The following is a 27,635-nucleotide window of genomic DNA, read 5'->3' on the forward strand; positions in this document are numbered from 1 at the left end:
TTCCCCTTGGCTTTTGAGACATTTTCCATTAAAAATTCCTTTTCCCACCATATCTGGTACACAGCCAAACCCCCCTTCCCATGGGGAGGAGGTGCCCGGTGTGTTCCCAAAACCCCGCTGCCTTCTCGAGACCTTCACGCAGACAGTGGAGGAAAGAAGCAAAGGAAACACAGAGCAGCTCTGCCGGCTCATTTTTGGAGGGTTTAACGGCACCAGTTTAACGGGAGAAGCAGGATACGGAGCCTGGCACAAACCACACGTGCACAAAATAACCCCAACACGCAGCCCAAAAGCCCACCAGGGCCACGGTGATGCCTGGTGGGGGGAAAGCCAGAACATGCATTAACAAATGGGAACATTTATATCCTAGAAAATGGTAGAAATGGGGGAGAAATGCTGGGCTGAGCTGTAGTTTGTTGAATAGAACAACAAGAGGGGAACAAGGGGGTAAAATTCCCAAATTACAGGTGCTCACTGGCTTGGGGTGGTTTTGTTTTAAAAAAAAAAGGAGAAGTTGGGATTTTTTTGAGTATCTGTGCACTGACTGACCAACACCACAGGATTTGGGGGCAGAGAAAGAGCAAAAACTGACCCTAAAAATCCCATTAATATTCACATCCAGTTGCTGACCCTGTGGTGATGTCTCTCTTTTTCTACCCCTGGAAGGGCCAATGGAGCCTAGTGGCTCCAAAAGGCTCAAATAAAATAATTAAACCCTTTACATCCACTATATGCTCATAAAATGACCCATATATTCATCATCTGATGATCCATATGCAAATAAAATCCCCCCTCTGCATCCCAGCCCGGAGCGCCAGCGTTTGGGAGATGTTGCTGTAGGTTTGGGGTTTTGTTTTAATTTTAAATGTTAGAATTTGTGTTTCTTAGGACATTTGGGGTGTTTCCAGATAAAACCGAAGTTAGAAAGTAGGGAAAAGTGAGTGGGGTCTTTGCAAGGTTAGAAAACAGTGTGCCATCCATCTGGAAGCCGGGAGACACACGGAAAAGGCTGGGACTCTCAGAGCTGGGTTGGACCCTGTGACAGCCCTGCACTGCCCATTTAGCTTATAAAAAGTAATAAATTAATTAAGGAATATTTGCATCGAGTCCTTTCTGTACACAGAGGGTGGGGCCCAGCCAGGGGAAACGCCACCACCGGGAAAGCTCTTGTGTCTCTATAAAAATATGAGCATCTCTCGGGGAGTACAAAAAGCCTTCACAGGGAGGAGAAGTGCCAACGTCCAGAGTGGCTCTGGGGATGTTTCTCTCATGGATATGCTGCATGGGACAGAGTTTTCAGGGAGGCGGTGGGATGCCACAGGGAGCCTGAACCACCTCTGGTGCCAGTGTGGGGCTCATGTGTGCTTGGCCCTGCTCCATGTGCCACCCTAGGGCGGCGGGATATGAGCCCCTGGCAGCTCCTGGCCCTGTGCCGGCACTTCCCAGTGGCCCACGGATCCCTCCCCAGAGTTCTGGCGCTGCTGGGAGCCACGGTCCCGTTGCTCACACCCGTTCCACCACGGCAGGGGGATGCTGCCCTCTGGCTGCTTGGCGCTGCCGATGGGGTAGGAGCCCTGGCATTCCCACTCGGGCACTGCCGGCTCCTGTTCGTCACTCTCAGAGCCCTGCACCGCGATCTGCGGCACCGGGCTGGGCTTCAGCTTCGGCTGCGGCTCCTCACCAGCCGTGCTGCCGCCCTGCAGAGTTGTGCCCAACCCATCTTTGCTCTTCCCGCCATCTTCGCCTCCCGGCACCGTCTCCGGCTCGTCAAAACTCACTTCTTGAACCGCCTCTTGCTTCTTGAAGGAGTCCCTGCGCTCAGAGAGGTTCAGGCGCCGCATGACCACCATCTCCTGGTCCCGGTCGTGCCTCTCCCCGAGCCGGGAGCTGGTGGGGTGATAACCGTGCTCCCCTGGGTAGGGCAGTGCTTCTCCCTCCCCGATGGCCTCCCTGTCCATTGGGGACATCTCCAGCCCCAGCTTGCGGCCGCCGCAGGTTTTCTTCTCGGCCAGGATGGTGACGATCTTCTCGGCCGACTGGACACGCTTGAGGAGTGGGGAGCGGGGGCAGTCGGCGCTGCGGGGGCGGGAGCTCTGCCGGACAATGGTGGGGGGCGACAGGGTCTTGCCCTGGAAGGAGTGGGGGGCTTTGGGGTACCCAGGGAGTGGAGACGGGGAACGCTGGGGGGAAGGCGGGCGCTGGGAGGAGGAAGGGGTGCAGGCGAGGGGCGAGGGGGGGATGCTGCTGGTGGATTTGCGACGTCCCACTTTGTAACGCTGCCCGCCCAGTTTGGGGGCCAGCCCGTGCAGGGAGCTGGGGCGCACGTGGCCGGCGGGCGACGTTGGGGTGCTGGAGGAGGGAGAGGTGCTCTGCGGGGACACAGCGTCTGCCACACAAAGAGAAACAGGTCACTGTAGGGATGGAGGGACACACAGCATCCCCCCCTGCCCCTCGCCAACATCCCCCCTTGCTGTGGTTGGGGTACCTGAGGGCAGGTCGGGAGCAGGGCTCCGGCAGGGTGTCGTGGGACCTGGGGACAGGCTGTGCGTGGGGGACTCTGGGAGGCTCTCGCTGGAGGACAGAGAGTGGTGGAGGCCGGAGGAGAAGCTGCGGCTGGTGTGCAGGACTGACGACTGCTTGGAGATCTTCTTAAAGAGGGATTTTCTCCTACTGCAGGGGACAAGAATAATCTTGGCTTCTCCTTAAAGCTGGTGGCTCCAAGTCTGCCGACCTGGTGCCAGTAGGACCAGAACCCGTGGACACACCAGTATGGCAGATCCAGAGCATCCGACCCAGAGCTGGCAGGACCAGATCCCACTGAACACCTCAGTGTTGCATATCCAGAGCATCCCCGTGGTATTGCACACACCAGGTCAAATTTTTATCCATCTTATCCTACCCCAGTTCTACCCACCTCTCCTGGCCATCCCTTTTTCTGCTCTTCTTACTCCTCCGCGCCATCCTCGTCTTGGAGCTGTTTTTCCTCGCGGGCCCTATTTTGATGGAGGTGTTCTCCAGGGCCGTGGTGCGCAGGGCCACTTTATTCCCACTCTGAGGGATGGAAAACGAATCACTGCAGGAGCGGATTCAAACCAGCTCCTGCCACCAGATCCAGCCGGCGGAGGCGATGCCAGGGAGCTGCTGAATTGATATCCCAGTTCCAGGAGAGCAGAGCAGCTCTGGACACCCACCTTGAGCAGCAGCTCCACGACATCCCTGTGAACCAAACCCAGCACCGACTCTCCGTTCACATGTGTGATGAGATCGCCCGCTCTCAGCCCTGCCTCCTGCGCGGGGCTCCCCTCTTCCACGCTCTGCCATCAGAAGATAAGCATTTTATTCAGATGCAAGTTTCCTCCTGGGGTTTTCCCAGTAGGAAATGCCATGCTTGGCATCACCAGTGCCTCTCCACACGTACCCAGACCATGTGGTGCACGGTGTAGACGTCGCTGTCGCCCATGTAGACGCGGATGGCCCGCAGGGTGAAGCCGTACTTCTTCCCTGAGCTGTGGATGATGATGGGCGGCCGCAGGCTGGCGATGGCGAGGGATGAGTCCCGGTTTGGGGAGGAGTCACGGGAAGAGGGGTTGGATGAGAGGGAGTGAGGGGAGATGGGGCTCATCAAGGCACCACCACCGAAGTCATCTGCAAGCGGGAGAAGCCAGCTCAGCCTGGGAAAACCATGCAACAGCCACTACCCAGGATAAACCAGGGAACACACAGACCTGATGTGATGATGAGGGACAGGGCTGAGACAGAGGCGGATTTGGGGACACGGCTGCCCAGCGAGGCTCTTTGCCTCTCCGGCACATCCTTTTGGGTGCTCAGCCGACGGCCCCCGCTCGGCTCCAGGCTCCGGGGAGTCGAGTTTTTGGTGCCAGTGCTGTTGCTCCGGAGGCGGATGCGGTTGAGGTTGGCAAGATCAGCTGCACAGAGGGGAGGAGGGAGAGTTTGGGGATGTGGAAAAGTCACTTCATGCCATGCAGAACCCCAGGTGGCCCTGGAACATCCCACACCGGTGCCCACAGCCCACGCACCGGATAACGCTGACTGCTTCACCACACCACTGGTCCCCACCTCGGTGTCTCCCACCACAAACTTGGGTCTCTCTGGCTTGGTGGATGCCACACAGGGGCTCTCATCCTCCGAGGAGAAGGCAAACTTGGGCATAGTGTCCAGGCTGAGGGTACTGGGCAGCACAGTGGGGCTGCGGCTCCGCTCGTGCCGGGAGGTGTATGGCGTGGAGCTGCAGGATGTCCAGGAACGGAGCCTGTGTAGCAAGAGCAGGAGGGCTCAGGACTACCAAAGATGGGTGAGGGGAATGGCACCAAGATCCTCAGCACCCCAGGACACTTCCCACTGACCCCTCTGCACACTCTCAGTCCTGGCACAAACCCTTGGCAGCAGCACAAACCCCAACCACCAGCACAAATCCTTAGTCCCAGCACAAAACTCTCGGTGTTGGCACAAACCCTTGGCACCAAGAGAAGCCCGCACCAGCCCACACCATCCCCCCCTCACCACACACCGGGGCTCAGTGCCTGCTGGCCTGCTCTTGTCCTCATCTCCTGAGTGCCTGTCCCATCGTTCCTCTTTCTCATCGCTGTGACTCCGGTCAGAAGACGAGAGGCTAAGGTTGGAGTTGACCGCCAGGAATTCCGAGCTGCTGTACACCTGAGGAGGAGAGGAGCTGTCAGCAAGGAGCAGAAATCTGGGAATCCAGGTGATCCAGTGTCAGCTGAAACACTGATGCTCAGCACAATCGCACTGGCTGCAGTGCCAAAGTGTTTTGGATGCCAGAGGAGGGACTGGAGCACCTTGCTGAAGCGGTGGGAGCAGGAGGAGAACTGCCCAATCTCCACCGATGATTCCTCATCGTTAGTTTCCTCATCTTCTGAATCCAAGTGGTGATACCTCTCGGAACGAGCTGGAAGCAAGAGCCAGAGTGGGCAGGGCTGTCACCCTGCCTGCAACACCTACATTCTGCCAAGTGGGACCTAAACCTATGGGGTGACAGCCCAGTCCCAAATCCCAGGGGAGTTTTGGGGGGAGAAAGTTAGTAAGGGTGAGCAGCCTGGAAAGAGGATTCCATCTGTTCTGTGGCTTTGATTGTAAAGGGGTCAGCTTCACCCAGGAGATTCTCATCTACCACAGGAGCATCCGAAGTGCAGCAGGAATAATGGATTGGCAGCGGGGGAAAGGGGATGGATTTGGCCTCACTGTCAAAGTAGCTGGTGTCATCCTCTGACTCCAGCTGGGGGATGAACTCAGCCTTCTGCCGCAGCAGCCCATTCCAGTCCAGATGGAGGAAGAAGGAGTGGTGTTTCACCTCATGTGCACCTCCTGCCAGGCAGAGAAACCCACGTCAGGGGTACAGAGCAGGATCCAGGATGCTCCCGCTCCCATTCTAAGTGGCACAATCTCTCCTCCATGCAGAGCAAATGGCTTAGGAAGGATGGACTGTGCAGCCTTCCTGAGGTGAACCCTGAGCAGGAGACCTTCTCTGAGCACCCTCAACGTGGCAGGACACGCTTTGGATTCAACACCGCCCAAACTTGATCAGAACTGGGGGGCCAAGCCACTCCCTGAGTGCTACACGGGGGCCGCCACACGTACCAGTGCCCAAGCGCTCGAGGGGACACTGTCTCAGCAACCGTGTGATCAGGTCCTGGGCGTCTGCAGGAAGAGCCTCGTCCCCTTCTGGCCACATAATTTCATCTGTGAGGAAAAAGGAGAAAGAGTTTGGAGTGGCTGGAAGGGTTTGGGCACTTCTGGGCAATAGGAAAGTCCCCTAGGAACCACAGCAGGTAAAGCATCTTGCCAAAGTGGGAAATCAAAGCTTGAGGAACCCCCTCATGGTTCACACAAGTATATCATGAAGGAATGAAGCTCCCCATGTGTTAAGGACAAGCCACAGCTGCTGGGAAGAGCAAACCAAGGAGCAAACTTGCCACTGAGACTCACCACTGATGACCTGGCCAAAGAGCTCCTCAGGGGTGTCTCCAAAGAAGGGGACGCAGCCCACCAGGAACTCGTAGAGGATGATGCCCATGGCCCACCAGTCCACGGGCTTCCCGTAGCCCTGGATGAGGATGACTTCGGGGGCGATGTACTCCGGGGTGCCACACACCTATGTGGGAAGCAGTGCCTGACACCTCTGCACTGGCCTTTGCAACAAGTCCCGAGGCCACCCCAGTGATGGCAGGTCAAGCCAAGTGGAGCAGGACCTCGTACCTGCTTGTCCATGAACTCCCGAGTGTCCTTCTCCATGTGTCCCTCGTAGAGGTTCGTGGTCATGTTCATCAGGCCGATCTTTGACAGACCGAAGTCTGTCAGCTTTATGTGGCCCATGGAGGTGATGAGCAAACTGCAGGAGAAGACAGACAACCCACAACGCTGCTGTTTGCTTCTGGGGAGACCTGAGAAGGACCAGCTGCACCCCAGGACCTCTGGTCCTGGGGCAACAGCACAGAACCAGGACTTTGGGCACCAAAATCCATTACCTCATTCTGCCCTATCCTCTGAGCTTTCTCTTGCCCATCCAAACTCAACCCCACCCTTGCTCAGACCTGACCCATGTCCTCACTTGTCAGGTTTGAGGTCCCGGTGGACAATGCCGTAGTTGTGGAGATACTCCAGCGCGAGGACGGTCTCGGCAAAGTACATCTTTGCCATGTCAACAGGCAGTGGGCCCATGTTCTTCAGCAACGTGGCACAATCCCCCCCTGTGGGCACACAGAGGGGCTTAGAGAAGGCAGGAAGGTCAGAAGGCCCAGCAGGCTTCCAGCCAGACCCTCACCTCCCTCCTCAGAGCAGCTGATCCCCAGGCATGGGGCACAAATGCTCTTCTAGGTGACGATGGCCACCACTCTCATCAAGGTGAAACTCAGGGTCACAAAAGCACCTTCTGGTGCTTCCCTCTGCTCCCTGGAGCTTCCCTCTGCTCCACCAGCAAGAGGTGTCCAGGTGGTCTCCTCCATGCTCAGACATTGATATCCTCCCCTCCTCACTGCACCGTCCAGCCCCCTTCTCACCTTCCACATACTCCATCACCATGCAGAGGTGTCGCTTCGTCTCAAAGGAGCAGAACATGCTGACCACGAAGGGATTCTCTGCAAAGGTGAGGATGTCCCTCTCCACGAACACCTGCTGGATCTGGTTCCTCAGGATAAGGTTCTGCTTGTTGATTTTCTTCAAGGCAAAGCGCTGCCGTGTCTCCCTGTGCCTCACCAGGTACACAGCCCTGGAGACAGTGAAACAGCTGCACCTCAAAACACATCCTCCAACCACCAGGACTGACCGCACAGACCATAGAGCTTGGTCAGGGAGGACTTTGGAGTGGTTTATGGGTGGAGACAAGAGATAGGAACTTCCCAGCTCACCCATAAGCCCCGTTGCTGATCAGCTTGATGGTCTCAAAGTCCCCCTCGCAGGGTTTCCTCCGTGGAACAGTGACTGAAGGCTGGCTCTGAAGAAGACACAGAAGGTTTTTAATGTTTCCCAGTGTTCTGGAGCTGTGATTGCAGGCAGGAATTCACCCAGCACCATTATCACCTCCAAGCGCTTCTTGCTGCCAGAGCCCTCTCCAGCCACAAACCCCAAACCAGAAGCCCGAGATGCAGACCAAGAGCTCTGTCCGCCCAAGAAGCCAGATGAGGGACTGTGAGATATTACCCTTGAATCCATCAGTCACTTTTGGGGACAACCCAAATTAACATATCCCAGTCTAGGACAGTAGAGGAGCTGCTGCAAGGAGCTCTGATGTGGGGTGAGGCAGGAAGAAGCTGAGGCACAGGTGGGGACACAGACACTGGACCATGCTCACCTCACAGGCATCATCGTTCTCTGGCGTGATGGTGTTCCCACTGTCAAAGTGATCCAGCTGGCCCATTTCTGCAGGTGACAGAGAAGGTTCTCATTTTCTTCATGCTCAAGACCCCCATCAAAATCACCCCCTCCCCAGCCACTCCCCTTCCAAACTCAGAGATCCTGCAGGGATTTAGCCACGTGCTCTGCTCGAGCCATTGTATGGAGAAATCCAGGTCATGACATTAAGAGGTTCAACACGAGGTTAAACATTTATATAATTCTTTTTTTTGATAGTCATTCCTGCATTTTCTGGGGATTATGGTTCCCCCCCAGGGCCATGGATTAAGTGTTTTCGAGCTTAATCTGCTTTGCTGAACGCGTTGGAAGCAATAATGAGAGATGTGGGGCTGGCCAGGAGGACATGGACATCATCCTGGTCCTGCCGTGACCTCCCTTCCATGGCACCAGCGCAGCCTTCCAGGTCCCCCTGCCACCTCCCAGTGCCCATTCAGTGGTCAAACTGTGAGGCTACAGCTCACTGCAGACCTCAGGGCCACCAACCCAAGTGTTTCCCTACCCTCCAGTGGGTCCTTGACAAGCCCCAGTTGGCTGATGATGTATCGGGGAATATCAGTCTTTATTCCCTGGCCAACTTTGGCATGTCCTTCTGCAGCTTCCAGGAGATGGTAAAACTCCTCTGGGTCAAACTCCTGCATGGAGAAAACCAAGCACAGTTGAGGAGAGAGATTTGGCAAGATTAAAACTTTTCTCTAGGCCTTGCAGGTGACACTTGTGATTGGGGATAGACCCTGGATATATCGTTCCCCCGGATGCATCATTCCCCCATAATTCCCCATGTCAAGAGTGATGGAAAAACAATGTAGCCCATGAGTTGGAGGGAAAACAAAGGAGAGCACATCAACAGCACACTGCATGGTGACTCCATCCAGCTGAAGGAACCACAGCACTAAAGCGAGTGCTTTAGAAATTCAGCACATCAGCCAAAAAAACCCAAAACCCTGAAAACCACAGAATGATTTGGGTTGGAAGAGGCCTTAAAGTTCATCTCATTCTACCCCACTGCCATAGGCAAGGCCAGGTTGCTCCGTCCAACCTGGCCTTGAACACTTCCAGGGATGGGGCACCCTGGAGGCTTTGGCTCCTCTTCAGACCATGAAAGACAAGACACATCCATGTCTTACCAGGCACTCCAGTAGTCGAGCAGGACGGGAGATGATGATCAGCAGCTTCCTCACCAGTTGGTCAATGAACTTCACCTCCTCGCTCTCCGAACGCTCCTGAGCCTGCCAGAGACAGGACAGAAGCCAGGGGTGTATTGGTGGCATCAGGAGGTGGCACCAGGCAGGGAACTGCCCCCGTACTCACATCTCGCAGCATCTTCTCGAGTTTCTCCTGCAGCTCCATGAAGTAGCGGGAGGTGATGAGAGCTCCCTGGGACTTGGCCAGACAGTCACGGGCCAGCTCGATGATCTGGTGATGGATGAAGCCCAGCACTCCATCTGCCAGGGGCAGAGTGCTGCTCGAGGAGAAGTTGGTGATGGTGTCCTGCAGTCGCTCTTCCATCTGGGCTGTGGCCTGCAAGGAATGGATGGTGATGCCTGGGAACACATGTAGCCATGCCATGCACTGGGTTTGGCCAGCCAGGATCTCATCCTACCACCTCCTGCACTGGGTTTGGCCAGCTGGGATCTCTTTCTACCACCTCCTACATTGGGTTTGGCCAGCTGAGATCTCTTTCTACCACCTCCTGCACTGGGCTTGGACAACTAGGATCTGATCCTACCACCTCTTGTGTTGGTTTTGGCCAGCCAGGATCTCGTCCTACCATCTTCTGTATTGAGTTTGGCTAGCCAGGATCTCACACTGCCACTTACTGTATTGAGTTTGGACGGCCAAGATCTCATCCTACCACCTCCTGCACTGGGTTTGGCCAGCCAGGATCTCATCCTACCACTTCCTGCAGCTCCAATATCCCCAAGCACATCATGGCTTCACCTGGGACCAAGCTTCCAGCAGCCTCCACCGAAGTCTCCAGAGACCTCTTCCTGCCTGTGTGATGAGGCAGACCCACAGGTCCCTGCATCCCCAGCTCATTATGCCTCCAGTGTCCTCAACGGCCCCCAATATCTACCCGTGCATTCCATACTCCAGCACAGAGGAGAAGCTGTTCTGGAGAAGATGCTGTCAGGATGCCATGGAGGGACTAATGTGCTCATCCCCCCCAGTCCTGGCAGTTACCTTGGGGAACCTCTCCTTATAGACGTGGTTCATCATCACAACCTCATTATCAAACGTTCCACTCGTCCGTCCAGGGCTGCAGAGGGAGGAAACCAGTTGTGTTGTGAGGTTCAAGTCATTTACATCTGTGCAAATAGCTACTACTACCCCTGGAGAGCAATTTGTTCCCTGCTCCTAACTCTTGATTCCAAGTGGTTAAAGCTCATCCCAACAGAGCCATCAGCCTTGGGCCAGCACTTCCAGCAGCATCCCTCCCACTGCACATGGATCTGGAGTCCCTGGGATGTGGTCCATGGAAGGTCAACCTCCTGCAAACCCAGGTCTCCAAACACAAGTCACTTGAAAATCTAGAGCTGAAGGACTGGATTTTCCACTTGGCTTTGAAGAACAAGCTCATTCTTTCCTTCCTCTAAATCCCACAATTTCTTGCCATTGTTGCCCTTTTTCCAGCTCACCAGCAAAAAAAAACCCAACCAAACCCTGTGGTGGACACAGGAACCTTCATTAAACATGGCTTTTCTCCTACCCTCACCTAACACTGCGACTCCCAGGCCCCTTCCTGGTGATCCCGTTATGCAAAGCAAGTAGCAGGAACTGCCAGCAACTCATTAACCACTATAAAATAATAAATGTGGGGATTAGAACCAGACCCAGGCCACTCACTGCCAGCCCCAGCCCAACCCCAGCCCAGCCTTTGCTGTGCCAACCAAGAGCTGGCATGTCCTTGGTGAAAACCTCACCACCTACAAAACCCTGGCAGGTAATTAATCTGATTTTAATGAAATTTCAGCTGGCAACACACAGGACTGCGGCTCTGCCCCTGGTGCAAAGAGGGCCGGAGTTTTTTTCACAGGGAAAAGAGGATTTAACCAAAACATCCCCTGCAAAAAGCAAAACATTCTGGTGCTGGACAAGTGGAAATGTGGGTGGCTCATTTTATAGGTCTTGGAGAACCAGTGTGGAGCTCAGCAGGCCTGTAGGGTCGGGTCACACCATGCTACAGCCACTGCCTTGATCCTCTCTCCAAATTTTTCTCTCTCCAGCCCACAAATGCCCATTCACCTGCATTCCTTGTGGGATTTTTTGCAGAGCCAACGGCCAACCCCAGCAAACAAAGGTGATGTTTCCTGATGCAAGCCCAGATATGGGATTTTTAACCTTTTACCAGCAGGTCAGGACTGTATTGAGTGGTGGCAAGGAGAGCCACGACTTGGGCTTCTGCTTGGCAGTCCCCTCCTCACCACCAAAACCATTCAGACAACTGAGCAAGAGGCTGCAAACCAACTATTTTAGAACAAATCCCACTTTCTCCAGCTTCAGCCCCAAGAAACCTCCCTCTGAGGTGCTGTCTGCTGCCAGGAGAGTGATGTCATGTCCCAATAGCCAAGAAGATGGTGAGAACCAGATCTTAATGCCCATGGAGCATTCCCTAGGGATGCTGTAATCCCAAAGACACTGTAACTCCTGGGGATGCTGTAAATCCCAGGGATGCTGTAACCCCCAGGGATGCTGTAACCCCAAGGACACTGTAACCCCCAGGGATGCTGTAATGCCCTGGGGATGCTTTAATCCCAAGGATCATGGAACAGTTTGGGTTGGAAGGGACCTTTAAAGCTCATCTAGTCCAACCCTGCCATGGGCAGGGACACCTTCCACTAGACCAGGTTGCTCAGAGCCCCGTCCAACCTGACCTTGAATATTTCCAGGCATGGGACACCTACAACCTCAGGCCACAGTTTCTCCACTTCCCTGCAAAGGGGAAACCCATATGGGGGTCAACACCTTGGGACAGGCTTAGCAGGACCAGGACATGCCAGGAACAGCTCAGAGGATGTGCTGGATGTGCTGGCATCCTGTGCACCATCCTGGCAGCACCGTGGGTGCCTTCCCAGAGTGGGTGCTGTACCTGAGGCTCCTGGATCGCGGGCGCAGGCAGGGCGAGTGCCGGCCCTCCTCGTCCGTGACACTTTCCGAACTGCGGAAATGCTTAGAAAGGAAATGCAGCTCGTCGGGGGTGGGCTGGTACGGCAGCTGGTGCAGGCGCTCCTGGGAGGATGAAGATGACTGGGAAGAGAGAGAGATGCAGGAGATCAGGAAATGGATCCATGCTTCCCAGTGGTTTTTGTTTTGAAATCAGAAAGCCCACGAGGAAATTATTCCTTGGAGCCTCTTAGGAGGCTGGAAATACGGATAGGTAGCATGATCTGTGCTCGGGAATGTGAAGTATGGAGAAGGCAAACTCAGGGAGGTCTGCATTGCCCAATCCCACCCCAATTCCCCCACTCTACCACCCAGTCTGGCTCCACTGAGCCCCATCCCCTGCACCTGCAGCATCCCAGGGAGCTCCTGCCTGGCCATTCCCCTGCGTGGTCAGGATATGTCCAGTGTACCCTGGACCTGTGACACCCAGAGATGTTGTAACCTCAGGGATGCTGTAACCCCAGGGATGCTGTAATCCCAGGAATGTTGTAATCCAAGGACACTGTAACTCCCAGGGATGCTGTAAAGCCAGGGATTCTGTAACTACCAGGGATGTTGTAATGCTAGAGGATGCTTTAACTCCCAGAGATAATGTAACCCCAGGGATGCTGTAACCTCAGGGGTGCTGTAACGCTGGGGATGCTGCAAAGCCAAGGAATAACATAATTCCCAGCCATGCTTTAACTCCCAGGGACACTGTAACCCCCAGGGATGCTGTAAGCCCCAGGGACACTGTGACCCCAGGGATGCTGTAAGCCCCAGGACACTGTGACCCCAGGGATGCTGTAACTCCCAGGGGCACTGTAACCCCCAGGGATGCTGTGAGCCCTTAGCCAAGCCCTATGACTTTCTTAAAAGCTCATTTGGGAAGCACGATGCAGCTAAAGCACACGGTCCTCTAGGAACTGGGAGGCTGCCTAGGAACTGGCACCATGGGGCTCTCAGGAGGCATTTCACCAAAAATCAAGGGGGTTTAGGTTCTTATCATCTATTACTTTGAGAAAGCAAATGTTACCGAGACCGTGGAGCTGGGGGTGTTGGTCCCATAGCCAGAGGAGGGTAACGAAGCCAGTGACCACCTTCTGCCATCAGTCCTGCAAGTGCAAACATGACAATCACATAACCGGGCAAAACCCAACATCTAAATGCAAATTGATAACGTCAGAGGAAAAAGATGGGGAAAAGGATTGAGGTTTGAGTAATAAAGCCCTGAAGCCTCTTTTCAGAAGGAACTGAAATCAGGTGAAATAAGGGGTTTGCAGGTGAGGGGGCCTGTTCTGCAACCTTGGCACACAGATGTCTGTGAGCACAGTGACAGTGGGCAGGGTCCCTGCAAAGAGACAGCACTGGGGCTGGCTCAAATCCACTTCAGATAGGTAAAAAAACCCAAAATCCTACCAGCATTTGATTTTTAATTAGAGCAAAATTCAACCCGTTGGGAGTTTTCTTGGTGAGAACCCGGGATTCCCAAAGACTCATCCTGAGACAACAGGCGCCACAGAGCAGAGCCTGGTTATAAACAGGAAGGCAACCGCTCATACGTAGGCGAGTGCTTCCTCTTGGACATGTTTCTAATGGATAGGGAACATCCAGGTCAAGTCGAGGCCCTTCACCTCCTGCTGCTGCTTCCCGTGTGGGGTCAAGGACTCCAGGAGCTGGCAGGGTGCTGGATCTGGCTCCCACACCACCTCAATCCCCTCACTGACGGCACTCTCGAACTCCTGACCCCGCCTGCTGTCTGGCTTTTCACTCTGTTACAAGTTGTGCAAACAATCCATGAGCCTCCAGCGTTTTTCCATGTGACGATCAATGGGTTAAAATCAGCCTCCATGTGTGCAATTAATTAATTGCTTCAACAGGATTTTGGTGGCTGCATCTGGAGCAGTGTGGGCTGGAGAGGGGATGCAGCGAGATGTGCCTCTGCAGGGACCTGGATGAGCATCCATCCAGGGCCATCTGCTGAGCATCCATAAGGAGTGCTTGGAGCAGGTCAGAGCTGGGGCTGAGCACGTGGCTGGGGATGGTGTGATGGGAACATGGATATTTCTGCTCCCAGAGCTGCAGACAGCCCAGTCCTGGGGCAAAATCTCCCATCCAGGGATGCAACAAAGAATCACAGAGTCCTAGATTGGTTTGGATTGGAAGGGACTTTAAAGACCATTCAATTTCAACTCCATTGCAATGGGCAGGGACACCTTCCACTAAACCAGAGTGTTCCAAGCCCCATCCAACTTGGCCCTGAACACTTTAAAAAGAAGATCTGTGATGATGTGGAGCAGACACCTCCCCAAAATGCAGACCCTGCCCATCCTGGGTACTCACCTGTCAGTCCGAGGAGCATGGCTGGGGTGGAGGGAAGAACCAATCACAGCAGAGCAAACACCACCAGACCAGAAATTAGGCAGAAAAAAAGCAAAAATAGAAGCAAACCAAATCACTTGAGATCAACTGAACAGTCTCAGTTGGTAGATGGTATTTATTAGTGACCATTGCTGGCCTGGGAATAGGGTTGGGAGCTCACCTCCGAGCGAAGGGGAAGTTGATGGAGGTGCTGGCAGAGAAGTTGCGTGGACTGTCCAAGGGGCTGCTCCCAGCTGCAGGGAGAAACAGGGAAAAGTCACCCCAAAACCCACCCCAGTGTGATGCTACATGCTGCTCCTCCGGGGAAAGAGAGGGTAAATCACTTCCCAAACTATTCCCTCCTGGAAAAGGCACCTGCAGCCAGGAGCCAGTTCACTGGTTCTAACAAGAGGCTGCAGAAAAGAAGGTTCCCCCACCATTCCTCTAAAATATTCGAGTGATTTTGGGAGATGCTCAACCCACCCACTGGGACATCCCTTACCTGTTGGCACAGAGAGGGGGGAGAGAGGCCGTGAGAGGGTCGGAGAGGGGGTGCCCACCACTAAGCTCTTCCTATTGCTGCTTCGGCAACTAGAGAAGAAAAAGAGGGAATTAACTTGGGGAAGCAGAGCTGTCTGGGCTCAGGGATGTAAGGATCTGCTTGTACATGGAGCCCCGTGCCACAGAACGCAGCTGCTGTCACCCCACTGATTATGGATCTCCCACTGCAGGGAAGATCCATCCCCAGGTTCAGCGCTGCTGGAGATGGGCCAACAGGGTTATTTTTGACAATGAGCCATCTCATCAAGGTCCCACTTCCGGTTTTGGCTTGCTGGGGAGGGCAGAGGCAGCGGCCCCTTGGCAACAGCCCGAGAGCAGGAACAGAAAAAGGGATGTAAAAGGAGGAAGAGGTGGAAATGCCAAGTGGCCACAACCTGACCTGCTCCATTGCATTGAAAATGACCCCAGTTCCTATAAACCTCCCTACACTTGGTGGTCCCCATGTCACAGTGGAGGGGACAGTTGGCCCCCGACCCCCTCAGATTTTGTGGGATCTCCAGGCATTTGTGATGCCCTGGCAGCAGGAGGAAGCCATATGTGCCAGCACCAGGTGAAAAGTAGCACCAGCACCTCGACAGTTCAAACACTCCAAAACTCCCATCCTGGTACCACATCCCAGCATCCCACAGAGCATCCCCCAAAGGCCACATCCACAAGCACTGGGTCTTTGTATCCCCACCTCCACTCCCACACTCCCAACTCACAGGATTTCAATCCTTGCAGGAATTTCATTTTTCTTTTCAGCCCTTCCCCAAGCCCTGAGCCCAAGGCTGCCTTGCAAGAGTAGCTCAGTCTCAAAAATTCCCACAGGGGATCTGCAGCTCCACTCCTGTCACACCCCACTCCCACATTTCAGCCCCATTTAAAATGGGGCTCATTTAAGTTCTCTTTCAGTCTGACAAGAAGGAAGTGCAGATATCCATGGCACGGAGCAGTAGCTCAAGCACGAGGACAACCTTCCCCTTCCTCTATTTCCGCTTCCTCAGGCTGCAAAGACACCAAGTTTCCTCACCAGTCTGGGAACAGGAACCCACAGAGATGCTGCTAATTAAAAGACATTGTTTAACATCACACCATGGCCAGATACACCCACAGCACTGAGAGGATGAACTCTGAGCAAAGGGATTCCCAAAACCAGATAGGAATGGCACATGCACAGCGTTCAGGGTGTGAAGGACAGTGTTTCACAACAGGTTGTCCCTCCAGGTGAATGAACAAGGCACCAGTGAGCAGCGAACACCAGCAAGGCATGATCAGAGCTCTACACATGTGGTCAGAGTCCACACATGACACCCAGCACCCCTCACCTACCCCTGGCAGCTCCCCCATGCACGGCTCCTCCTGCTGTGCTTTTAGTGGGGTTCAAACCAGGAGCCTCAACTCTTCTGCTCAGTCTGAAGGTCTTGGCCAAGCCAGCAACCAGGGTGGCTGGTTGGGGCCCCCAAAACCCTCCTCTGCACCTCCCTGCACCCAGGATGAGGGGTATCTGGGTGTCCCTCTGGAACACACCCCCTCTGACTGCCCTGAGCTCACCTGGAGCTGCAGTGCCTTTGGAGGGCTTGGAGACTCCTGTTCAGCACCTGGGCTGAGTGAGAGGCTGCAGGGAGGAGGCAGAAACCTTCCCCTTCTATCCATTCACCCCTTCCTAGAATCACAGAATCCCAGAATGGTTTGGGATGGAAGAGACCTTAAAGCTCATCTCATTCCAACCCCTGCCATGGGCAGGGACACCTTCCACTAGCCCAGGTTGTTCCAAGCCCCGTCCAACCTGGCCTTGGACACTTCCAGGGATGGGGCAGCCACAGCTTCTCTGGGCAACATGTGCCAGGGCCTCCCCACCCTCACAGGATGGAAGAAAGAATTAGGAATTTTTTCCTAATATCCAATCTAACTCTACTCCTGCCCTCTGCCTTTGATTTTCTCACTTTAACACAGGCTTGAACCTCAACTACAGCTGCAAACTCACAGCCCAGCACCCACCCCGGGGCAGCAACAACCCACATCCTTGGATGGGAAACTGAGGCAGTGTGAGCAGCCGTGCCCCACCACCGCAGAGGCAGAGGCTCAGGAACCAGGAGGGCTGCAGAGAGCTGCCAGCTCCGGTGTTGCCTGCCTGCCTGTCCTGCCACAGGGACTGGGGTGCACATGTGTCTGTGTCTTGCAGGGGGGACAGCCCAGGGGACGAGGCGCTCCCTCCTGCTTGCTCGGTTTCATTTTGGAAGTGAAAACAAACCTTTAATGAAGCAAGTTCCAGTAATGGTGACACAGAGCGAGGCCGATGTTTCCTGTTTCCGCACGCTCCACCCTCAGCTCCACAACCATCTTGCGCCACTTATACCCCCCTTCGCCTGATGCATCATCTGCAGCTGGTTCCCATCCTTCACTGCACGGAAACCTCGGGCTAGAAACAAGCCCCAGGGCAGAGAGGAGCTGCCAAGCCCCAAAGGCAGGAGCTGGGGTTGCTGCCCTCTCTGCCTCCATCACTTAATTGCACATTTGGTACCAAAAATGGAGTGGAAAATCGTTGTCAGCATCTCCCGCCCTGCTCATGCTGAGGCTGCCTCAGCTGTGGCGCTGCTGTTGCCATCCAGCACTTATTTCAAAGGATGTGGAAAGTGTGTGAGAGCCAGTGTGACCCCAAAGCCTGGAGCAAAACAATGTGTCACCCGTCCTGAGGCTGCCTGTGAGGAGGGACCGGCATGTCCCGCACTGCACCGGCACCACACCAGCACTGAGCCCTGGCACAGCCAGTATGGCCACAGGCAGGAGATGGAGCAGAACCTGGCAGCTTCACAGAATCCTAAAATATCCTGAGTTGGAAGGGAACCACAAGGATTATCAAGTCTGACTCTTGGCCCTGCACAGCCCCAACAATCCCACCATGGGCCTGAGAGCGTTGTCCAAATGCTCCTTGAGCTCTGGCAGCCTTGGGGCTGTGATCCACTTCCTGGGGGGTTTCCCACAGGCTGCCTTCTTGGAGCTGAGGAAAGAGCAGGATCCAGCTGCACAGCACAACACTGATGTCTCTAAGTGGCAAATGGCTCTGCCAGGATCTGGGCAAGTGGGGTTGGGTGACACAGAGTCAGCACTGAGGAATATCGAGGGTTAGGAAGGGCCATCATCAGGACATGCACAAAGGGGCTGCAGTTCCCTCTCCTCTCCTGCAGGATCCAACCCGTAAAACTTCCCAGGATGGTAGAGCACCATGTGCCAGATGCCAGTCCAGTGTGGGGCACTGCGGGCGGGTGAATCCAAGACAGAAAGCCATCGGTTTGGGACAAAGAGGGTACAGGGTGTCGGGAGCTGTAGGGCAGGGCCGGGCAGTGATAAGGGAGCAGCCACAGTCTCAAAGGGCAGAGCAGGCGGCTCTGCTCCCGCTGTGTGACTGGGAGCATGTGTCACTGCTCCCTGCTCCCTTCCTTGCTGGCTGTGGATGTTTTTCCCTCCACATCCCCCGAATGGCACTTATGTGCCTGGAGATCTGGGGAAGTGCCACGGATCACTGCGTCCTGGAAAAATCGCTTTCCAGTGGGATAAATTTCATGTTTAACTGTGAAACCTGCTGAACCAAGCAGCTGCACTCCAAGTTTCTCTGTGGCATTTGTCCTCATGGCTTGTGACAGTGCTGAACTCGGCTGCCTTCAGGCATGGGGCTGGGATGGGTTGGGATGGTGAAGGCTGGGGACCAGGGTCTGGATGGTGAAATGCAACACTGCCTGGCACAGGCCATGCATGACCCCACCACATCCTCACATCCCCACCAGGCACCCGGCATTGTTTTGTGGAGCTGCTCTGCACCCTCATCCCACCCCACCCAAAAGCCTGGCACTGTGGATGCTCTTACTAACTCACCCTGGAGCACCAAGCAACATGCTGGGCACCTCCCAAGGGCAAAATCCCAAATCCTCAAAGGGAATCACAGGGTAACAAGTTGGGTATAGACTTATTTATTTCTCTCCACTCCAAGAAAACAGCCTAAAGGAACTGCTCAGCACCCCGGGCTGCATCCCTGCATGTCCCTGTGCCACGTTTTCCCGGTGGTGGGAAGGAAATGGTACCTGTTACATGTGCTGGCCAGTTCTCCTGCGGCATGCGGGGTGTGAACAGCCACGGGCAGCATCCACAGAGAAGGAGAACCCCACCAGTCATGGAACCACCAGCTCCCCTGCCCTGCACCAGCCCTCTCAGCATCCACCCCCAGGAAATGAGGATCCCTCAAACCTCTTAATCCCACTAAATAACATCATATGCTTTATGCCCACTGTGAAATAGGCCAGAGCGGTTCTCACCGTGGATTCCAGGAATACCAATGAGAGAAGAGCAAATCCTCTGCCCTTCATGAGAATTACAGGTTCATCATGCTCATCTGGAGACAGATGACTGCCTAGATCATCTTTCCAATTACACATCTCTCCCAGGCCCCCCCCCCCCTCAGCTGCCCCAGATTGGAAAACCCCATCCAATGCCTTTTCTTAATTATTAATTGTCCTTCTCGCCCATCCTTGTGTGCCAGCAGCAGGAATTCCCACAGCCCAGGTGAAGCAGGAGCCTTCCCGGAATGGGATGGGATGGATTCATTTGCTAAGCAACCGTGTTGCTTTGTGCCAGCTCACACTAACACTGAGAGACATTCACAATGGGAATCTCTCTCCTCTGCCTCCGCGCTGTCTTAAACACCTCTTTTACACAAAGGCTCGGGAAGGTTTTATGCCTGGGCCAGACACAGCCCCCCAAACCTGCTGGATGGAGGTCTCAGCCTCCACCACCTGTGCCTGGGGGGCTCAGTGGGTGCTCACTGCACCTCCTGTCCCCCTCCTCGGGGACATGTCCCACCAGCCAGCCTGGGTCAAGCCTGGCACTGCAGCTGGAGACCCCCCTTGCACCCCATTTATGCAGCCCCCCCATCACTGCCCCAGCCCCGCTGCCAAAGGGGATATGAGTCCTTTGCCCTCCCAGACTTCTGGCTCCCTCCCACCCCTCCAGGCACCCTAGGGTCCCTCACCCTGGCTCAAGCCATGTGCCACACGAGATACATCCCATCAGTGGGTGCCCACCTTGGCACAGGGGGCACAGGAGTGTTTCCCCCTTGTACATGCAAGACACTCCCCTTCCCCAACGCACACACCCCCAGGATGGGCACACAGCACCCCAAAATGCACTTCCCCTAGTGCCCTGGGACCCTAAACCCCACACTGTGCTCCCAAACAATGCACCCACTGATGCACAGCCCACCCCACCCGCCATGCTCAGGGTTCCAAGGGTGCTCCCTCAGTGCACAGCACCCACAAAAAAGATGCACCTACGGTGCACAGCCCCCCAAACCACACACCTGGGTGGGCACCCCTCCGTGCACAGACCTCCCCCCCAAAATACACACTTCTGTGTGCATCCCATAGAGCACAGACACCCCCCAAGGCACAGACCTCCGTGTGCACCCCCTGAGGAACTGTCCCCTCAAACCAGTGCACCCCCATGTGCCTCCCCAATGCTAAGCCCCCCCCAAACCACACGTTGGTGCACAGCCCCCCCCAGTCATACAATCCAGTGCCCATCCCCCCATGCACGTTGTTATCCCCCCCAAACCAAGCAACGTGCTGCACTCCACGATGCACACAGATCCCTCAAACCACACACCCCACGTGCCCCCTAAGTGCTAAGACACCCCCCCAAACCACACACGTGGGTGCACAGCCCTCCCCAAACCCAAACACCCCTCTGCACCCCCCGGTGCACCCAGACCCCCTCAAAACACACACCCCCAGGAGTGCCCTCGTGGTGTAAAGACCCCCGAACCCAGCCACCACGCGTGCAAAGACACACGCCCTCCCGAAATCACGCACGACCGCGCCGACCCCCCACCTCAAGCTCACCGATGCACAGCCCGGTGAAATCCCCCCCAAACCACGCACCCCGGTGCACACCCCGGTGAGACCCCCCCCCAAATAGCACACCCCGATGCCGCGACCCCCGCAACCCCCGGTGCCGGGGACGGCCGCCGGTACCTCTTGGAGCGCTGGAGGAGGGTTCCAGCCGCCCGCTGGCCCCGGTACCCGGGCGGGGCGGCTCCCCAGCAGCTCGGGTCTGACATCGCGGCCCCGGCCGCGTCCTCCGGCCCCGAGAGGCTCCACCGGCACCGAGAGCGGCGGCCCCGAGACCACGCGGGGCCGCGCCGGGGGCCCGAGCGGGGCCGGGAGCGGAGCCGGGAGCGGGGCCGGGCTCCCTCCGCCTCCCGCCCTTTCCCGCCCAGCGGCGACGGAGTTACCATGGAGACCGTGCAGCGCCCCGAAACGGGGTTGGAGTTTCCATGGAGATGGGGGGAGCACCCCCAAAAGGAGCGGAGGTGGGGGGGGTACGGCTGAAAAAAGGCAGCGCCCAAAAACGGGGTTGGGGTTGTGGTGGAGGTGGGGCATCACCCCCAAAATAAGGGCAGGGTGGGGCAGCACCCCAAAATGGGATCGGGGTTACCACAGAGAAAGGGCAGCACCCCAAAGTGGGGTCAAGGTTACCATGGAGATGCAGCATCCGCCACTGATGCATTCGAGGGGCACAAATATCACCTCCACAAGTCAGCGGGGGCAGCCCCAAAGCCTGGGGCTTCCTGGGAGCACCCTGCCACCCACGGGATGCTTCCTCAGAGGGCACCCACCCGGCAGCATCCCAGCAGCACCTTGCAAACCTCCCTCCCACGCCAGCTTTTCATCTTCAGTCAGAGAGATCCCCAGCACAGACCCAGTGACACCCATCCTCCTCAGTGCCGGTGACAAACCCCTGCGTGGTGGCACACCAGGGCCACTGGAACCTCCCAAGCCATGTGGGATGGCATCACCACACTCACTGGGCCGGTGCCACGGCCAGAAATCCCGGTGCTGCTGGGCTGGGCAGGGTTTCAGCATGGTAAAAGGGGAGCACTGAGCCTGGCAGCTCCTTTCTGCTCACCTCCTGCCCAGCAGCCACGAGACACCAGTACGTGGAGGCACCCGAGGGTGCCACCAGACTGCCTGTCCTTGTCCCCATCTCATCCCCACCACAAGTATCCCAAAAACTCTCTCCCCAAGGCCTCAGCTGAGCATCCACATGGCCACATTGTTTTTCCACATGCCACACTCACTGGGGGGCAAGGGGTGGCCAGTCAGGACTAGTGGAGGGGGGCAGTAGGCAGGGACCCCCCTGTGCAGGCAGAGCACAGGCAGCACCCAAGCTCCTGCCTTCCTGCCCATAGCAGGTGGCTCTGCCCGTTGCTGAGCAGCAGCAGAGCTCCCCACTGCATCCCTCTCTCCCTGGCAGATGGATGGAGGCACCGGTGCCACCCGTGGGTGCCAGGCAGGTGCCGCAGGTGCCATGGGTGCAGGGCTGGGTGTGACTGCCAGTGCCAGCACACCTGCTGCACCTTGTCCCCGGGGCAGAGCACAGCTGGCACACTCCGCAAGGTCCTAGCAGCACCCACAGGGGCTTGGGGCATTTTGGATGGGGGGTACCCATCCCCCAGAGCAGCCCCCATCCTCATCTTTCCCCACGGTGGAGCAGAAAAGCTGATGAGGAAGGTTTCCCAGGTGCCCTCCCCACTCCCACCCTGCTCCCTTCACAGTGCCCTGTGTGCCCTGGGCCATTTTTGAGGTGCTCCCCCCTCACAGGGATGTTCAGAATCTGTGCTTGAGCTACTGCCACAATATTTCCACTGGGGCTCCCCAAAATGGATCAGTTGGTAGCAGAATGAAGTCCACCAGCACAGCTTGGCTGGTTTTGGGGTGTGCAGGGCTGGGAACAGACCCCAGCCGCATCACCCCTGTGCCCTGTAGAAGACAGTACACTTCTGGGGACCCCCAGGGCATCCCCGAAGAGGGGGACCCACCTTGCTGCCCCCATCTTCACCTCTCCCCCCGCCGATTCCCCAGAGCTGGTGGATGCGGTGCCCGGGGAGGGTTTGGGGAGGTCTTACCTCCAGGGGTGCAGGGTTAGTAAGGGGCTGCAGGGGCTGCAGGGGCTCAGCAGCGTCGGGCTCTGGCTGCTCGGAGACAAACTGCAAGGCAAGACGAGCCGGCGCGGCGTCAGTGGGTGCCGGATGGTGCTGAAGGGTCTCCCTGTGGCCGCGGGGAGACAGGGGCCAAGAGCGAAGGGGACCGGGGCTGGAGGGGCACCAGGCAGTGGGAGTGAGGCAGAGCTGGAGGGGGAGCGCAGGGGACAGCAGGGACGCTGCAGGGTCTAAGGCTGTGGCGTGGAAAGACACTCGGTCTAGCCCCGGTGCTGTCACCGGGGACTGTCACCGGGGGTCCGCGGCTGTGGTTGCAGGAGGAGGAAGGGCTGGGAGCTGCGGCCCGCGAGCGAGGATGCAGCGGGATGGGAATGGACGGGGATGGGAGATGCTCCGGGTCGGGGAAGCAGGGGGACGGGGATGTCGCGGGGCCTCGCCACCCGCCCCCGGGGCCGGTACCGGCGCGCCGCGCCCTGCCCTGGCTCCGACTCACTCCAAGGTCAGCGAGGGGATCTTCAGCCTGTCCCGCCGCGACTTCATCCCGCCGCCGCCGCCCCGCTTTGCTCCCACTGCGCTCCCGCCGCCCCGGCTGCCCCCGCGCTGGGCGGCTCCCGCGGGCGGGCGGCACTGGTGGCCCCGACGGGGCTCCGTGCTCGGCCCGCCGGGCCCGGGCCCGCCCCCGCGGCTCGGCACGGCACAGCACGGCACGGCACGGCACGGCTTCGCACGGCTCGGCATGTCTCGGCAGCCCTCGGGCCCTCGCGAACCCGACCCGGCCCGCCCGGTGCAGCCGCGGCCCCGAGCCGGAGCGCTCCCGGGATGCGCCTGGGGCGCTGCCGCTGCTGAGACACCGCAGCCTGAGCACAGCTCCAGTACAGTCCCAGCGCAGTCCCAGTGCATCCCTAACATCCCCAGTGTGGCTGCAGTGCATCCCTAACGCAGCCCCAGTACGGCCCCAGTACTTCTCCAGTGCATCCCCAGCACACCCCAACACAAAAACCAGTGCACCATTGCAGCAGCCTCCTACCACACCCCAGTATACCCCAGTACACCCCAATACTGCTTAGAACACCCCAATAACCCCCCAGTACAACCCAGTAAACTCCAATACTGATTAGAACACCCCAGCACACCCCAGCACACCCCAGTACACCCCAGCACACCCCAGTACACCCCAGTATACCCCAACACACCCCAGTACACCCCAGTACACCCCAGTACACCCCAGCACACCCCAGCAGACACACAATCAGGTATCAGAGAACATCATGATGCCACCTTGGATTTGGGCACAACAAGCCCTGGTGCCATTTAACACCCATCCCTGCTGCTGCCAATGGGTGCCGTGTCCCCAAGCGTGTCCCTCCTTATGACACCCCACCCTGTGCCCCAGGTGGCCCAGCTCAGGGACTTACGCTCTTCCTCGGCGTGGCAGACTCAGCTCTTTCTGCAACGAGAAAAGTGAGAAGCGGGGTCAGAGTGTGGCCCTGGGAACTGGAGGGTGCCCACCTGCAGGATCGCTGCTCCTGCCAGCCACATGGCAGCACCCCTGCTGTCACACCAGGCTGTCACTGCAGGGTCAGTCCCCACTCACCATGCCCAGGGTGAGGGTGACAAATCACCTGCCCAGGGTCGGCACAAGGGAACATCTCCTTCCAGTGTCCCCGGGGCTGGTGGCCCGATGGCCAGGCCCAGGAGCAACGGCATGAAGGCGGTGGAGAGGGAGCAGCACCACACGCCCATCTGGAGCACAGCCCCAGGGTGGTGGCTATGCCATGTCTCCCACCCCATCCCCCCATCTCAGGACTGGGGAGCAGCCAGCAGCCCCTGAGTTGTTTATTTTTTCAGCCACTGGGAATATTTCTTGTGAGAGCTGTTTGCTCGCAGGTGGTGCCACAGGCCAAAGGGCAGCTGTGGGCAGGAACCCCAGCCCATGCCATCCTCCTGGTGTGCCAGGCACTGTCCAGCTCTGACAGTGCCCTGGTGACCACCTGTGTGCCACTGGGCACACCAGAGTGTCACAGATGCCACCGGCACTCTGTGTGGATTGGCTGGTGTGTGACCTGGCTCCCTGTGGGATGCTGGGACATGTGGCAGCTGCAAGTGCTGGTTAATGCCCCATCATTGCCCTTATCCTGTGCCCACCAATCCCACAACCCTGAGCAGCTCAGACCCATTCCTAGCATGGGCAGGGACCTCCTTGAGGGCAGGGACCACTCCCACCCGTGTGGGGACACCCAGCAGCACACACAAACCCCCCAGCCCCCCTGGGCTCCCCATGCCCCATCCTGCTGCCCACAGCACATAGCCCCTGTGGAAATCCCGGGATTGGGGCGCTCTGCAACGCAGTGATGCAGCAGCATTGCCATGGCAACGGGTGACATCATGCCTGGGTGCACAGGGACTCGGCAGCCCCAGGCCTACGGGTGCGTGTCTGCCCTGGGGTGGCGTGGGTGCAGGGAGAGGGTACACGGGGTGGGGGCGGGTGTCCCAGTGCACCCAGCTGCACTGGGTGACCCCAGGCCTGGGCTGGGGAAGGGGATATGGGGTCCTTGCATTAAGCGGGAGCCCCTCAGCACCTTCACCCAGCCCTGCCATCACCCAATCTGGATCCCCACCCACACCCGGGACTGTGCCACCGGCCACCAGCCCCCACGCAAGGGTAGAGGCAGGGAAGGGTCACACGGAGGGTTTTACTGTTCAGCCATCTGCAGATGGGACAGTGGGACAGAGGACAGACACCCTTGTCCCCCATGCTCACCCCCATGCTCACCACAGCACAGCCTCCCCACCTATCTATGGGTGCAAGAGTGCAGAGCGATCTGTGGCACCCAACACCCATCACTGCCAGGGGCTCTCTGGCCATGCTGTGCCCCCAGGGATACCCAGAGCATCCCTGATGGCCCTGAGGACCCCAGTCCTCCTGGGGCAGTGCCACAGGGTCAGCACCCACAGCTGGTGGATGTGGACACACATCCAGCACGGTGTGTCTCCCATCAGCAGGTCCCATTGGGAAGCCAGGATTAACCATCAGCTGATCCCTGTGAGGAAAGCTTTGGGGACAGCATCAAGGATGGCATCAGGGATGGCATTAGGGATGGCATCAGGGACAGCCCTAGGGACAGTTCAGGATTAGGTCCTTGGTAGGAGCCCCTTCCCACCCCTCCTGCTGTGAGGACGGGGGCACACGGCCAGGCCCCACAGCTCTGCTCTTCCCAGGACCACCAGGAGCGACCCTCACAGCCAAAAGCCCCAAAGCCTATGGCCATGGCTCTGTCCATCCCCATCCATGGGCGGGCAGCTCCCAGGCAAGGCTCTCCCTGGGCTGAGCATGCAGCAGAGCGCAGCTGCCTGTGGAGCTGCCAGCTCGGATGAAGGCAGTGCCGTGCCATCCTCCAACTGCCCCGACAGCTCCGCCCGGGCCCCCCGGGAACTGCAGATGGAGATGGAGGCGTGAGGTCACCCGGAAAATCCGGCTCAGCACTCAGCAATGTGAGCCAGGGGGTCCGTGGTCATGACCCCTCTGAGCATGGCAGTGGGTGCCCAGGGTTCCTGAGGGATGCAGGATGAGCAGAGAGAGTGGATGTCCCTCAGGCTGGGGAGCATGAGCACAGGGTGGTGGATGGGGCAGCTGTTCAGAGAGGTGCTGGCACAGCGGTTTGGCACGGACTGGCATCGTATGCGGGACTGGAGGGACCACGGCGCTCCCATGGGAGCCCCCACACAGTTGGGTGCCCCCCACCAACATCCCATGGCATGGTTGGGGCTCACACCCTGCCCTGCTCCCGGTGCTGGGTGCCTGGCTCCTGTCCCACCTGTCACACACTGCTCACACACAGCACCCACCTCTTGCCCCCGCAGCACCCACCTCTCACACGCAGCACCCACCCCTCACACACCCCCCCACTCAGAGCACCCCACTCCCACGGGCAGCACCCACTTCTTGCACACACCACCACACAGAGCACCCATCTCCCGCTCACAGCACCCACTTCTTGCACACGCAGCACCCACTTCACACGCACCCAGAGCACACACTGCTCGCTTACAGCACCCACCTCTTGCACACCCATACCCCACAACACCCACCTCGCACCCGCAGCACCCACCTCCCGCACACCCACACCCGGAACAGCCGCCTCTCACTCAGAACATCCACCTCCCACCGGAGCACCCGCCTCTCACTCGCAGCACCCACCTCTTGCACGCCCGCACCCCGAACACCCACCTCCCACCCACAGCTCCCGCCCCCTGCGCCCCCGCAGCGCCCACCCCTCGCAGACCCGAGCACCCCCTCGCCGCACGCTCACCGGGACCGGGCTCCCCGCGCTCCCTCCCGCCCCCGCCCCGCCGGTGCCGGTGCCCTCTCGCCGCGCGCGGTGCCCGCTCGCCGTGCCCTGTGCCCACCTGGAGACCCCGGCGCCGCAGGATGCTGGGCTCGTCCATCCCGCCGCCGCCGCCGCCTCCCGCTGCGCCCGCTCCGCCCGGTGCGCCCGGTCCGCCCCGCCGGTGCGCCAGGGGCGCCGCCCAGCGGCCCCGCCGCGTCACCGGACGCGCATCAGCACCGGCACCGGGGCTGGCACGGCACGGGGCTGGCATGGCACAGAATGGGGCTGGCACGGCATGGAGCTATCACAGCACAGAACTGGCATGGCACAGCATGGCACGGGGCTGCCACAGCACGGCACTGCATGGCATGCAGTCCTGTGGCACAGGA

The 27,635-nt window shown here is 57.8% G+C and overlaps 1 protein-coding gene across 4 annotated transcripts; it reads right to left on the reverse strand.

Moving 5' to 3' along the window:
* Nucleotides 1-172: 172 nt before the first annotated feature.
* MAST3 (microtubule associated serine/threonine kinase 3) lies at nucleotides 173-27,394 on the reverse strand. Of its 4 annotated transcripts, none has more exons than XM_027701648.1 (28): nucleotides 27,326-27,394; nucleotides 24,334-24,365; nucleotides 14,891-14,979; nucleotides 14,570-14,642; nucleotides 14,371-14,391; nucleotides 13,064-13,142; nucleotides 11,975-12,132; nucleotides 10,069-10,144; nucleotides 9,196-9,405; nucleotides 9,012-9,113; nucleotides 8,387-8,519; nucleotides 7,826-7,893; nucleotides 7,383-7,468; nucleotides 7,035-7,243; nucleotides 6,587-6,725; nucleotides 6,235-6,367; nucleotides 5,965-6,130; nucleotides 5,617-5,718; nucleotides 5,221-5,343; nucleotides 4,818-4,927; nucleotides 4,529-4,674; nucleotides 4,038-4,270; nucleotides 3,726-3,926; nucleotides 3,419-3,645; nucleotides 3,192-3,314; nucleotides 2,915-3,051; nucleotides 2,486-2,667; nucleotides 173-2,386 (listed from the first exon to the last, which is right to left on the reverse strand). In XM_027701648.1, exons 1-28 carry the CDS (start codon nucleotides 27,362-27,364, stop codon nucleotides 1,389-1,391), a joined length of 4,395 nt encoding a protein of 1,464 aa, XP_027557449.1. In that variant the 5' UTR covers nucleotides 27,365-27,394; the 3' UTR covers nucleotides 173-1,388. The 4 variants fall into 4 exon arrangements, with proteins under 4 accessions (XP_027557449.1, XP_027557448.1, XP_027557446.1 ...); XM_027701647.1 differs by having other exon boundaries at nucleotides 2,486-2,670; XM_027701645.1 differs by lacking the exons at nucleotides 24,334-24,365; nucleotides 27,326-27,394 and adding an exon at nucleotides 20,952-21,116.
* Between the last annotated feature and the right edge of the window lie 241 nt (nucleotides 27,395-27,635).

The sequence above is a fragment of the Neopelma chrysocephalum genome, unplaced genomic scaffold, assembly GCF_003984885.1.
Source record: "Neopelma chrysocephalum unplaced genomic scaffold, ASM398488v2 Primary Assembly neopelma1_164, whole genome shotgun sequence".
NCBI lineage: Eukaryota > Metazoa > Chordata > Aves > Passeriformes > Pipridae > Neopelma > Neopelma chrysocephalum.

Bases quoted from the DNA above. Each gene is read 5' to 3' on its own strand.
- MAST3 (XM_027701644.1), bottom strand. From the start codon at position 21,037: ATGTCAGACCCGAGCTGCTGGGGAGCCGCCCCGCCCGGGTACCGGGGC. The intron at 14,643-14,890 runs GTAAGGGATGTC...TTCTCCCTGCAG, and splicing joins CCCCCTCTCTGTGCCAACAG to CTGGGAGCAGCCCCTTGGAC. The intron at 7,469-7,825 runs GTGAGCATGGTC...TGTCTTCTTCAG, and splicing joins AGAACGATGATGCCTGTGAG to AGCCAGCCTTCAGTCACTGT.